Below are 13977 nucleotides of genomic sequence, written 5' to 3' on the forward strand. Positions count from 1 at the left end.
TCGCAGTGTAGGGATTATTATTAACAAAAAAAAAAACGGTTTAGTGGGCTGACAGAAGCCCTTTAAGCCTTTTTTAGGAGTGAAAAAACTGACGTATTTGAAACCCCTGTCTTTAAATTTATGATCCCTCAATAAATCAGCTTAATCGTATTTTCTTCAAGTCTGACCTCTAGTGGTTGTTTTCTTGTAAGATGGGTTCATATTCACCAAGACTTGTCTTATTAGTTTGTGCATGAAAAAATTGCACAAGTGACCAGAAAAATGTCCCCACTATATCTCTGCACAAGTTCCTCCTCAAAACTGACGGAAAAAATATCCTGGTCACAGCCAATTGAGACATTTCAGCACATGGACATACCCCCTGCCTTATAAATAAACCTGATCTGGGCGCAATTTTACATTTAGTGTTTTGCCAGTGTAGGGAGAGGTTGCTGTGTGGAGCAGGGACAGACTGTTAGGGACACCAGACGCTAGCTAATAGGGCCACAAAAGTCCTTTTAAGGACTGGTATAGGTGTGCTATCGATAGGCATGACTTACTGAGGGGTGCGATATACTTCTAACATAGAAAGTATATTATAGTGCATTTGTATTGTTTATTTTCACTGCGCCAGTGGCTGCTCATGCGCGACACATGCAGACTTCTGCGGCCATTTGATGAGATCACCAAACTGGTCAGTCGCAGCCAGGGCGCCATCAGTGACATCGTACCTTGTATCTTTCTGGAGTGTGCATTGCGTCGTGTCATTGATCAATCCGTCGAGGAGCAGGAGCTGGAAGATGAGGAAGTCGCAATGCTGGATGAATTCCCAGGGGGGCTACTCAATCTGAGACAAGTCAGCAGGAGTCTGAAGAGGAGTCAGAGGAGGATGGTGCCGGGGCAAAGGAGGAGCAAGAAGAGCAGGCTTTGAACGTTTCTGGGATCCCTGGTGTTGTCCGTGGATGGGGGGAGGAGAACGAGGACGACATTCTCCTGGATGATGAGCAGGAGCCAGGGCACTCCACCACTTCCAATTTAGTGCAAATGGGGGCCTTGATGCGCCAGTGCTTGAAGAGGGACCCCCGTATAAAAAGTATAAAGGGCAAGGACCAGTACTGGGTGGCAACGTACTTAGGCATTCAACGGACATAAAAGGCCTTTTATGCCGCTGTTTTTACATAAGACAGGGACATTTGTTAAGATCTCTGCTTGCTGTCTTTCAGCAGGCACACCCATTCCTTACTTTTTACAGCTGTGGAGCTCATTACAGAGGGATTCCCATCGGTACATGTTGACTAACAGCAAGCAGAGATCTTAGAAACTGTGAGGATTGAATATAATTTCTTATTTCCTTATGTAAAGATATTGAAAAAGGTTTATTTTACTCAAAGTTTTTTCCGGCAGAAGTACTTCTTTAGGGACTTGAATCTTAATGACATATCATTAGTCCAGTCATCTATACTTCGTGGGTGGGGGTCCGACTGCCGACACCTCAAACAATCAGCAGAGGGGGCATAGCTATCTCACTTGAATGAGACTAGGCTGCAGTACCAGGAACAGCCACAAGCATATGAATGGCGCTGTCACTACATAAACAGAGGATGCACAACAGGCAGAGGTAGAGCGGTGCAGCCCCTTTACTCAGTGACCATCCGGGAGTAAGACCCAGGGGTCTCACTAAATCAGTGCCCCCCCCCATGTCAATTCCTTAACCTAACCCCTTTGCCACAATTAAAATGCCTATTGCCCATGGTCCATCCGCTGCCCCCCTCTTGCCTCTACCTGGTGCTGCCTGAGGTGATCGCCTTACCTGGCCTCATTGGTGGCGCACCCCTGGTAAGACCACCATCAATCGAATACTAACAGCCCATCTTAAGGCTACAACAGTGCCACGTCTGACCACAGACGCTGCAGCACAGCCTCATTGACCTCAATGAGTCTTGTGGTTAAATGTGGCGCTGTATTAGAAGAAAGCACAACTCCTTAAAGTCCCGTATGAAATGTAATGGGAACTCTTCCATCGGGTACAATCACCATGCAATTCTTGGGGTCCCCTTTAAGTGGAATTAAACCTCAGATGAGAAATGATAGAAGAAAGAGTGGAAGCCTCCTTTATTAATTGCATCCATTTATTATCATTTATGAGCAAGCGTCCATTGTCAGCGGCGTTCCTCCAGAAGGAGCCACGTCTGTGAGAGGCCACAGTCCATCCAAGAGCCTGAGATGTGAATAGCAAAGTCCTCCTCATGTCAGCAGAGGAGCCAGAAAGTGTCAAAAAAATGTCCTATATCATTCCAGCTAGGAAAGGGGGAAGGAATAATCCGATCGTCCCTAATAAACACACGATTATGAACATCCAGAGAAATATCCGGTCAATCACCATCGCCACATATTTCCAGTCTTCTTTTACCTGAGGTCAGAAATAAGAAAACTTATGATTAACATAACTAATGCACTATAATACTGAACTACTATAAAGAAGAATGCAACTACAATAATGCTGAAAACAACAATTCCAGTAGCCAGGTTCACACGTGGAGAATAAAGGACTGGACCAATGTTGCAGATAAGTGAAAAAGTGCAGTTTCTAGTAATGATAAAAAGTATCCAATATACTACTATAATACTGCTTCTATGTACAAGAATATAAATACTATAATACTGCTCCTATGTACAAGAATATAACTACTATAATACTGCTCCTATGTACAAGAATATTACTACTATAATACTGCCTCCTATGTACAAGAATATAACTACTATAATACTGCTCCTATGTACAAGAATATTACTACTATAATACTGCTCCTATGTACAAGAATATAACTACTATAATACTGCTCCTATGCACAAGAATATAACTACTATAATACAGCTCCTATGTACAAGAATATAACTACTATAATACTGCCTCCTATGTACAAGAATATAACTACTATAATACTGCTCCTATGTACAAGAATATAACTACTATAATACTGCTCCTATGTACAAGAATATTACTACTATAATACTGCCTCCTATGTACAGGAATATAACTACTATAATACTGCTCCTGTATACAAGTATACAGGGAGTGCAGAATTATCAGGCAAGTTGTATTTTTGAGGATTAATTTTATTATTGAACAACAACCATGTTCTCAATGAACCCAAAAAACTCATTAAATATCAAAGCTGAATATTTTTGGAAGTAGTTTTTAGTTTGTTTTTAGTTTTAGCTATTTTAGGGGGATATCTGTGTGTGCAGGTGACTATTACTGTGCATGATTATTAGGCAACTTAACAAAAAACAAATTTATACCCATTTCAATTATTTATTTTTACCAGTGAAACCAATATAACATCTCAACATTCACAAATTTACATTTCTGACATAAAAACAAAACAAAAAACAAATCAGTGACCAATATAGCCACCTTTCTTTGCAAGGACACTCAAAAGTCTGCCATCCATGGATTCTGTCAGTGTTTTGATCTGTTCACCATCAACATTGCGTGCAGCAGCAACCACAGCCTCCCAGACACTGTTCAGAGAGGTGTACTGTTTTCCCTCCTTGTAAATCTCACATTTGATGATGGACCACAGGTTCTCAATGGGGTTCAGATCAGGTGAACAAGGAGGCCATGTCATTAGTTTTTCTTCTTTTATACCCTTTCTTGCCAGCCACGTTGTGGAGTACTTGGATGCGTGTGATGGAGCATTGTCCTGCATGAAAATCATGTTTTTCTTGAAGGATGCAGACTTCTTCCTGTACCACTGCTTGAAGAAGGTGTCTTCCAGAAACTGGCAGTAGGACTGGGAGTTGAGCTTGACTCCATCCTCAACCCGAAAAGGTCCCACAAGCTCATCTTTGATGATACCAGCCCAAACCAGTACTCCACCTCCACCTTGCTGGCATCTGAGTCGGACTGGAGCTCTCTGCCCTTTACCAATCCAGCCACGGGCCCATCCATCTGGCCCATCAAGACTGACTCTCATTTCATCAGTCCATAAAACCTTAGAAAAATCAGTCTTGAGATATTTCTTGGCCCAGTCTTGACGTTTCAGCTTGTGTGTCTTGTTCAGTGGTGGTCGTCTTTCAGCCTTTCTTACCTTGGCCATGTCTCTGAGTATTGCACACCTTGTGCTTTTGGGCACTCCAGTGATGTTGCAGCTCTGAAATATGGCCAAACTGGTGGCAAGTGGCATCTTGGCAGCTGCACGCTTGACTTTTCTCAGTTCATGGGCAGTTATTTTGCGCCTTGGTTTTTCCACACGCTTCTTGCGACCCTGTTGACTATTTTGAATGAAACGCTTGATTGTTCGATGATCACACTTCAGAAGCTTTGCAATTTTAAGAGTGCTGCATCCCTCTGCAAGATATCTCACTATTTTTGACTTTTCTGAGCCTGTCAAGTCCTTCTTTTGACCCATTTTGCCAAAGGAAAGGAAGTTGCCTAATAATTATGCACACCTGATATAGGGTGTTGATGTCATTAGACCACACCCCTTCTCATTACAGAGATGCACATCACCTAATATGCTTAATTGGTAGTAGGCTTTCAAGCCTATACAGCTTGGAGTAAGACAACATGCATAAAGAGGATGATGTGGTCAAAATACTCATTTGCCTAATAATTCTGCACTCCCTGTATAACTACTATAATACTGCTCCTATGTACAAGTATATAACTACTATAATACTGCTCCTATGTACAAGTATACAGGTCCTTCTCAAAAAATTAGCATATTGTGATAAAGTTCATTATTTTCTGTAATGTACTGATAAACATTAGACTTTCATATATTTTAGATTCATTACACACCAACTGAAGTAGTTCAAGCCTTTTATTGTTTTAATATTGATGATTTTGGCATACAGCTCATGAAAACCCAAATTTCCTATCTCTAAAAATTAGCATATTTCATCCGACCAATAAAAGAAAAGTGTTTTTAATACAAAAAAAGTCAACCTTCAAATAATTATGTTCAGTTATGCACTCAATACTTGGTTGGGAATCCTTTTGCAGAAATGACTGCTTCAATGCGGCGTGGCATGGAGGCAATCAGCCTGTGGCACTGCTGAGGTGTTATGGAGGCCCAGGATGCTTCAATGCGGCGTGGCATGGAGGCAATCAGCCTGTGGCACTGCTGAGGTGTTATGGAGGCCCAGGATGCTTCGATAGCGGCCTTAAGCTCATCCAGAGTGTTGGGTCTTGCGTCTCTCAACTTTCTCTTCCCAATATCCCACAGATTCTCTGTGGGGTTCAGGTCAGGAGAGTTGGCAGGCCAATTGAGCACAGTAATACCATGGTCAGTAAACCATTTACCAGCGGTTTTGGCACTGTGAGCAGGTGCCAGGTCGTGCTGAAAAATGAAATCTTCATCTCCATAAAGCTTTTCAGCAGATGGAAGCATGAAGTGCTCCAAAATCTCCTGATAGCTAGCTGCATTGACCCTGCCCTTGATAAAAACACAGTGGACCAACACCAGCAGCTGACATGGCACCCCAGACCATCACTGACTGTGGGTACTTGACACTAGACTTCAGGCATTTTGGCATTTCCCTCTCCCCAGTCTCCTCCAGACTCTGGCACCTTGATTTCCGAATGACATGCAACAGTCCAGTGCTGCTTCTCTGTAGCCCAGGTCAGGCGCTTCTGCCTCTGTTTCTGGTTCAAAAGTGGCTTGACCTGGGGAATGCGGCACCTGTAGCCCATTTCCTGCACACGCCTGTACACGGGGGCTCTGGATGTTTCTACTCCAGACTCAGTCCACTGCTTCCGCAGGTCCCCCAAGGTCTGGAAACGGTCCTTCTCCACAATCTTCCTCAGGGTCCGGTCACCTCTTCTCGTTGTGCAGCGTTTTCTGCCACACTTTTTCCTTCCCACAGACTTCCCACTGAGGGGCCTTGATACAGCACTCTGGGAACAGCCTATTCCTTCAGAAGTTTCTTTCTGTGTCTTACCCTCTTGCTTGAGGGTGTCAATGATGGCCTTCTGGACAGCAGTCAGGTCGGCAGTCTTACCCATGATTGCGGTTTTGAGTAATGAACCAGACTGGGAGTTTTTAAAAGCCTCAGGAATCTTTTGCAGGTGTTTAGAGTTAATTAGTTAATTCAGATGATTAGGTTAATAGCTCGTTTAGAGAACCTTTTCATGATATGCTAATTTTTTGAGATAGGAATTTTGGGTTTTCATGAGCTGTATGCCAAAATCATCAATATTAAAACAATAAAAGGCTTGAACTACTTCAGTTGGTGTGTAATGAATCTAAAATATATGAAAGTCTAATGTTTATCAGTACATTACAGAAAATAATGAACTTTATCACAATATGCTAATTTTTTGAGAAGGACCTGTATAACTACTATAATACTGCTCCTATGTACAAGAATATAACTACTATAATACTGCTCATATGTACAAGAATATAACTACTATACTACTGCCTCCTATGTACAAGAATATAACTGCTATAATACTGATCCTATGTACCTACAAGAATATAACTACTATAATACTGCTCCTATGTACAAGAATATAACTACTATAATACTGCTTCTATGTACAAAAATATAACTACTATAATACTGCTCCTGTGTACAAGAATATGCTTAATTGGTAGTAGGCTTTCAAGCCTATACAGCTTGGAGTAAGAAAACATGCATAAAGAGGATGATGTGGTCAAAATACTCATTTGCCTAATAATTCTGCACTCCCTGTATAACTACTATAATACTGCTCCTATGTACAAGTATATAACTACTATAATACTGCTCCTATGTACAAGAATAGAACTACTATAATACTGCTCCTATGTACAAGAATATAACTACTATAATACTGCTCCTATGTACAAGAATATAACTACTATAATACTGCTCCTGTGTACAAGTATATAACTACTATAATACTGCTCCTGTGTACAAGTATATAACTACTATAATATTGCTCCTATGTACAAGTATATAACTACTATAATACTGCTCCTATGTACAAGTATATAACTACTATAATACTGCTCCTATGTGCAAGAATAGAACTACTATAATACTGCTCCTATGTACAAGAATATAACTACTATAATACTGCTCCTATGTACAAGAATATAACTACTATAATACTGCTCCTATGTACAAGAATATAACTACTATAATACTGCTCCTATATACAAGAATATAACTACTATAATACTGCTCCTATGTACAAGAATATAAATACTATAATACTGCTCCTATGTACAAGAATATAACTACTATAATACTGCTCCTATGTAAAGGAATATAACTACTATAATACTGCTCCTATATACAAGAATATAACTACTATAATACTGCCTCCTATGTACAAGAATATAAATACTATAATACTGCTCCTATGTACAGAATATAACTACTATGGGGGCGGAGCTTGGCTGCCTTCCTGAATGGCTGCCTGTTGCTGAGCTCCTCCGGCTAGCTGGTGATTAACCCCATTAAAAGCACTTTTTTACCTGCGCAAATGGGCAAAACGGGGAGAGACCGCAGCAAGGACCCTTTAGAGACCACCCGGGTCCGCTCCAAGCAGCCAGACATGGAGCAATACCTGAAAAAGCAGCCCAAGGCCCGTGGAGCTGAGACCCCCAAGATGGCGCCGGCTGCCTCTCAGCATTCTGAGGGAGAAGACTATTCTGAAGCAGGAAGCGCTTCTGACATCTCGGATTACAAAGCCCGAAAACGGAGTGGAACTCTATCTAAGACAGCACTTCGGGAGGTCCTGGACGCCGCTCTGGCTCCCCTGAGACAAGACCTAGCAGAGATCAAGGTAGACCTGCGCAGCATGGGGCAGCGGGTGGCGGACTTAGAAAATTCGCATGATGCGATTATTCGCCACGAGGGAGAAATATGCGCAGTATTAAATTCGCAAAAAGACTTCCTTAATGATGCTTTGCTGCGCATCGAGGATCAAGAAAATCGCAGCCGCAGGCGAAATATTCGCATCCGGGGCCTGCCTGAATCATTCGCATCGGAAGCTCTGGAAAAAAATCGCATGCAAAATTTTTGCGAATCTTTTGGGAACGGACAGAGCTGCGAAAATCACAATTGAGAGGATACACAGAGCTTTGAGACCTAAACCTAAAGGCTCTGAGCCGCCGAGAGATGTTGTTTGTGGCCTTCTTAGTTATGTGGACACTGCGGCTCTGCTGAAAGCAAGTAGAGAAGCAGACAGCCTGGGATTTGAAGGCACACCGATCTTGTTTTTTCAAGACCTGGCTCCTACTACGCTGGCGAAACGCCGAATTCTCCGGCCACTCCTAGAAGCTCTCAAGGCCTCTGCCATCCAGTTCAGATGGCTTTACCCATTCGGCCTGGCCGTTATGAAGAACGGGAGACAGATTACTATACGCTCCCCTCAGGATCTAAACGCTGCCTGGGTTCACCTGGGTATTTCACCGCTGGAGATACCGTCCTGGATGCCTGCCGATCAGGGAGTGCCGATACCCTCGCCTCCAAGCTCGGACCAGTGGAATACTGCCACCTCGGGTAAAGCTACCAGACCTAACCGGGAACGCCATCTCCCCGCCACTTCCGAGTTTCCTCCGCACCGCTGAGATGATATGTCGCATATGGGACACTAATCAACTCTATAGCCCAATAAAAGGGCACTGCCTTCGCTGGTCACCCGGCCTGTGACCCCTGATGTCACCCAGATGGCGTCCCTTGTTACAGCACGAAAGAGACTTTCCCTTTTCGTTCTCTTTGGGACCTTGTTTATGCTACGTTTTATGGTTCACATTACTTTTCCCCCCCTCCCCCCGAGAAGCTGGGGTTTAACCAGCGTCTAACCCGGTTTACGACCCTACCCCCTGATGGCCTCCTTCTGGCCCCTAAGGGCTCCACGAGACCCCCCGCCCGGTAGATCCCGGCTGTCCGCCGTCATGCAAATGGATCGTTTCACCATCGGGCGCCCTGTGGAGCTTTCATTTTTCTGTGTTTTATGCTGGTTTTTGCATTTAACTTTCCGTTATTTTATTTGCAGAAGTTTTGTTCATTTTGTCTGTGTCTTCCCTTCTCCTACCGTGTCTTTCCCTCCTTCTTCCACGCTTGATTGGTCTACCACTGATGGCATGCAATGTACCCAACCACCGCCCGGAGATGGCTGAAGTCATAGTTTCCTCTTTCAACGTGAGAGGTCTGAATGAGCCATGTAAGAGGTCGCAAATCCTATCTCTACTGCAGAAAGACAAAGTCTCCATAGCATTCTTCCAAGAGACCCACTTCCGGTCGGGTAAGATACCTAATCTTGCACCCAAAAAATTCTCACAATGGTACCACAGCACACATGGCTCGGCTAGCAGAGGTGTTAGCATCGCCATTCACAAGCAACTACCCTTCGTAGTCTCGGCTTCTTCCTCAGACCCAGATGGTCGGTACTTGTTTGTGAAGGGCGTAATTGCTGACACTCAGATCACACTAGCTAACGTCTACGCTCCAAATAGGGGACAGGTCCAATGGCTGATTCAGACCCTCACGCTCCTATCCTCCTTCAAGGAGGGCGTTGTAATTTTAGGGGGAGATTTTAATGTATCCCTTGATCCTAGCTTAGACTCCTCCTCCGGGAAGTCAGCTATTACGCACATACGTTTGAGGCGTTTGAAATTGGCCCTGAAAAAATTAGGTGTGTTTGACACATGGCGCACTCTAAACCCCTCTGGTAGCGATTATACCTTCTTTTCCCATGCCAAGTCCTCATACCATAGACTGGATCACTTCTTCTTATCCTCCAAACATGCCCAACTGCTCCTACACGCCAAAATAGGTAATATTACTTTGTCAGATCACTCCCCAATTTTTATACATTTCACCTTGACCTCTCTTCCAAAAAGGGAATGGAATTGGCGCCTCAATGACACCCTCATCTTAGATCAGGCCAACTCCCAGAAGCTAGCTTCCTCTCTGACAGAGTTCTTCCAGCAGAATAACGCAGGTCCCACACCTCCCTCGCCACCGATTGTATGGGAGACCCATAAAGCGGTGATCCGAGGTGAACTTATCGCCCTCGGCTCCCATGTTAAAAAACAACGTTCTCAAGCCATTGCCACCCTTATGTCCCAAATTGAGTCGCTCGAACTTACGCACAAACAATCACAGGCACTTAGTTGTGCCACTGAACTTAGTGATGCTAGAACTAAGCTTAAGAACTTACTAAATGTTACATCAGCCAAACTGCTCTTACGCTCTAGATTTAAATCGTACGCTCATGGCGATAAGGGGAACAAACTTATGGCAGCGCTGGTTAAAAAACAACATTCTGATTCTTTTATCTCTGCTATCAAAGATGCTAAAGGAACTCACCTGAAGTCCACCCCTGACATTGCGATGGCCTTTAGCACCTTTTATACGGAGCTCTACAATCTTCCACCCCCCTCGAATCAGTCGCTCAATACCCTCACGGACGCCACGGAAAAATTTCTTTCCTCCCTACATCTCCCTAATATCACCCAATCCCAGTCAACTCAACTAGTAGCCCCAATAACAGATGCTGAAGCGCGGAAAGTACTGGCCTCTATTCCTTCGGGGAAGAGCCCTGGACCTGATGGCTTCTCCATTACGTACTATAAAAATTTTCAAGAGGTCCTAGTCCCCCACTTCCGCTCCATGTGTAACCACCTACTGAACGGTGGCCACCTCCCCCCCCCAATCGCTTTCGGCCCACATTACGATTATTCATAAAGAGAACAAAGATCCTCTAAATTGTGGTAGTTATCGCCCAATCTCCCTCCTTAACACGGACGTAAAGTGGTGGGCTAAGATATTGGCTCAGCGAATTCAGCGGATTCTCCCCGATATCATCCATAGGGAGCAGGTTGGGTTTGTCTCTGGCAGACAGGGGAACGAAAATACCGTCCGCCTCCTTCACCTCATGAATTGGGCACGGAGCACTTCAACTCCGCTAGCCTTGCTCAGTACAGACGCGGAAAAGGCCTTTGACAGGGTCAGTTGGCAGTACATGTCTGCGGCACTGTCAAAATTTGGCTTCCCTGATCAGTTTATCGCGGCTATTTTCTCTTTATACTCGTCCCCCTCTGCCAGAATCAAAGTCAACGGCACTCTTTCCCCTGCCTTTGCCATATCCAATGGCACTAGACAGGGATGCCCCCTCTCCCCGTCTCTTTTTGTCATAGTTATGGAAACGCTGCTATGCAAGATTAGACAGGACCCCGCAATTGAAGGCATCAAGATGGGCTCTTGTATGCATACCACCGCGGCATTTGCCGATGATCTATTGATTATGACCACCAACCCCACGATTTCTTTCCCACGGCTCCATTATCTGTTCGAAGAGTTCGGGTGGATATCTAACTTCAAGATTAATTATAGCAAATCCATGGCCCTGAATGTTTCATGCAAATCATATGTAGTCAAGGACCTTAAACGCGCCACCTCCTTTGCTTGGGCCCCCCGTGATATTAAGTTTCTAGGGATACAAATCTCGGCTAACCAAGATGACCTATTTAGTCTGAACTATGGCCCCCTACTCAAAGACATTAGAACACATCTACAGTCCCTTAAACTCCCCTTCATCTCCTGGATGGGAAGGAAGAACTTCCTTAAAGCCTTCATTGTACCCAAACTTCTATATTTAATTCAGACACTACCAATTTGGCTACCCCGCTCCTTTTTTATGGAAATACGCCGTGTGTTCTCTTTGTTCATGTGGGCGGGCAAGTCCTCCAGGATAGCGTACTCAATATTGACAAGAGAAAAGAGATTTGGGGGCTTTGGTATGCCCGACATCCAAACTTATTACACAGCGTCGCTCCTGAACAGGTGCTTTTCTCTCCTCTCACGCCAACCCCCGAATCTTTGCGTACAACTGGAACGTGCTCTTCTCACCTACAAAGAAGGACTTATCCTATGGGGAATCCGCACATGCACCCCGAATAACGCGTTTGCCTCTCCCATTTGGAAAGGTATGTTGGTGGAATGGGCCAAACTGTATAAATCCCGAGACATCAGATTCCCTAATATCCACCTCCCCCTACATCTACTACAGAACTATATCCACCCCGATATACTCAGACCCTCCGGAGTCTGGAGCATACTATCTGACCTTACCTTACAAGATATAGCTTCCACGTCTGGGGACTTGGCATGGGACAAGATTCAGGTTCTGCCAAAGGTTAAAGCCCTCTCCTTCCTTTCTATTGGGGCCTTTAGCCGAGATGTTAAAGCCCTCAAGCTACCTTCCCCCACTGATGATACACCTACTTGGCTAGAAAAGAAGCTTTGTGTTCCCGAGTTACCGAAAAAGCCCCTCTCGACACTCTACAGGGAGCTGCTCTCTTCTGCTCCTCCAGCACTGCACTTTATGTCTGCCTGGGAAAAGGAGCTCACAATCCAACTGACTGAGCCGGAGAAGGCCTTTATCTTAGCCCATTCACATGGCTTCAACCGATGCATCAAAATTCTGGAGAATTCCTACAAGTTACTGAGCCGCTGGTACAAAACGCCAGAATTCCTACATAGGCTCAACCCTGACATTCCATCGCAGTGCTGGAGGTGTGGAACAGAAGTTGGCTCTTTGTCACATATATGGTGGTCTTGTAGTAAAATTCGCCCCTTTTGGTCTCAAATAGAGAACACAATTAACCGGATATGCGCCTCTAAGGTACGTCTGGATGCAAAACTAGTACTCCTCTGGTGTCCCAACGATTCCCTTACTCCTGCCAAAGCAGACCTCCCGACCATGCTTCTTACTGCAGCGCGTTTGTTGGTACCCCTCCTCTGGAAGAATGACTCACCACCCTCTATGTTAATGTGGACCGAGAAAACAGATCAACTGCTTAGATTTGAGGAATTAGCCCATTGGGAAACTCGCACACGTTCCAAATTTCTCAAACTGTGGCGACCATGGGAGAAATACCGCAATCCCGAGTGAATTGGAAGAACTCCCTCTCCTCCTCTACCCACCCAATTCTACCCCTCCTCCCAACCCCCCACCCTCCAATCTTGTCTGTGTCTTTTCTTTCATTCGTTGTTACTAAATTGTTTATACTCACTATGTTAGTAGATCTGACATGGTCTGTGAGAATATTGGCACCCATTATGCTGCTGCCATCTGCGAATGGCTTTATATTGATGCATGATTTTTTGTCCAGACCATATGCACGCTCAATAAAAAGAGTTTTGGTTAAGAATATAACTACTATAATACTGCTCCTATGTACAAGAATATAACTACTATAATACTGCCTCCTATGTACAAGAATATAAATACTATAATACTGCTCCTATGTACAGAATATAACTACTATAATACTGCTCCTATGTACAAGAATATAACTACTATAATACTGCTCCTATGTACAAGAACATAACTACTATAATACTGCTCCTATATATAAAAATATAACTACTATAATACTGATCCTTTGTACCTATAAGAATATAACTACTATAATACTGCTCCTATGTACCTACAAGAATATACCTACTATAATACTGCTCCTATGTACAAGAATATAACTACTATAATACTGCTTCTATGTACAAAAATATAACTACTATAATATTGCTCCTATGTACAAGACTATGACTACTATAATACTGCCTCCTATGTACAGGAATATAACTACTATAATACTGCTCATATGTACAAGAATATAACTACTATAATACTGCTCCTATGTACCTACAAGAATATAACTACTATAATACTGCTCCTATGTACAAGAATATAACTTCTATAATACTACCTCCTATGTACAAGAATATAACTACTATAATACTGCTCCTATGTACAAGAATATAACTACTATAATACTGCTCCTATGTACAAAAATATAACTACTATAATACTGCTCCTATGTACAAGAATAAAACTACTATAATTCTGCTTCTATGTACAAGAATATAGCTACTATAATACTGCTCCTATGTACAAGAATATAACTACTATAATACTGCTCCTATGTACAAGAATATAACTACTATAATACTGCCTCCTAGCTGTGAGGACGTGTGTGAGTAGCT

At 43.5% G+C, this 13977-nt stretch overlaps 1 protein-coding gene across 2 annotated transcripts in view; it reads right to left on the reverse strand.

Moving 5' to 3' along the window:
- Positions 1–2112: 2112 nt before the first annotated feature.
- Positions 2113–13977, reverse strand: part of CHRNA2 (cholinergic receptor nicotinic alpha 2 subunit) — a 121976-nt gene continuing 110111 nt past the window's right edge. For both annotated transcript variants that reach the window (XM_044291797.1, XM_044291798.1), the window contains exon 7: positions 2113–2389. In XM_044291797.1, coding sequence (XP_044147732.1) covers positions 2264–2389 — 126 coding nt within the window. In that variant the 3' untranslated portion in view covers positions 2113–2263. The remainder of the gene's footprint in view (positions 2390–13977) is intronic.

The sequence above is a fragment of the Bufo gargarizans genome, chromosome 4, assembly GCF_014858855.1.
Source record: "Bufo gargarizans isolate SCDJY-AF-19 chromosome 4, ASM1485885v1, whole genome shotgun sequence".
Classification (NCBI taxonomy): domain Eukaryota; kingdom Metazoa; phylum Chordata; class Amphibia; order Anura; family Bufonidae; genus Bufo; species Bufo gargarizans.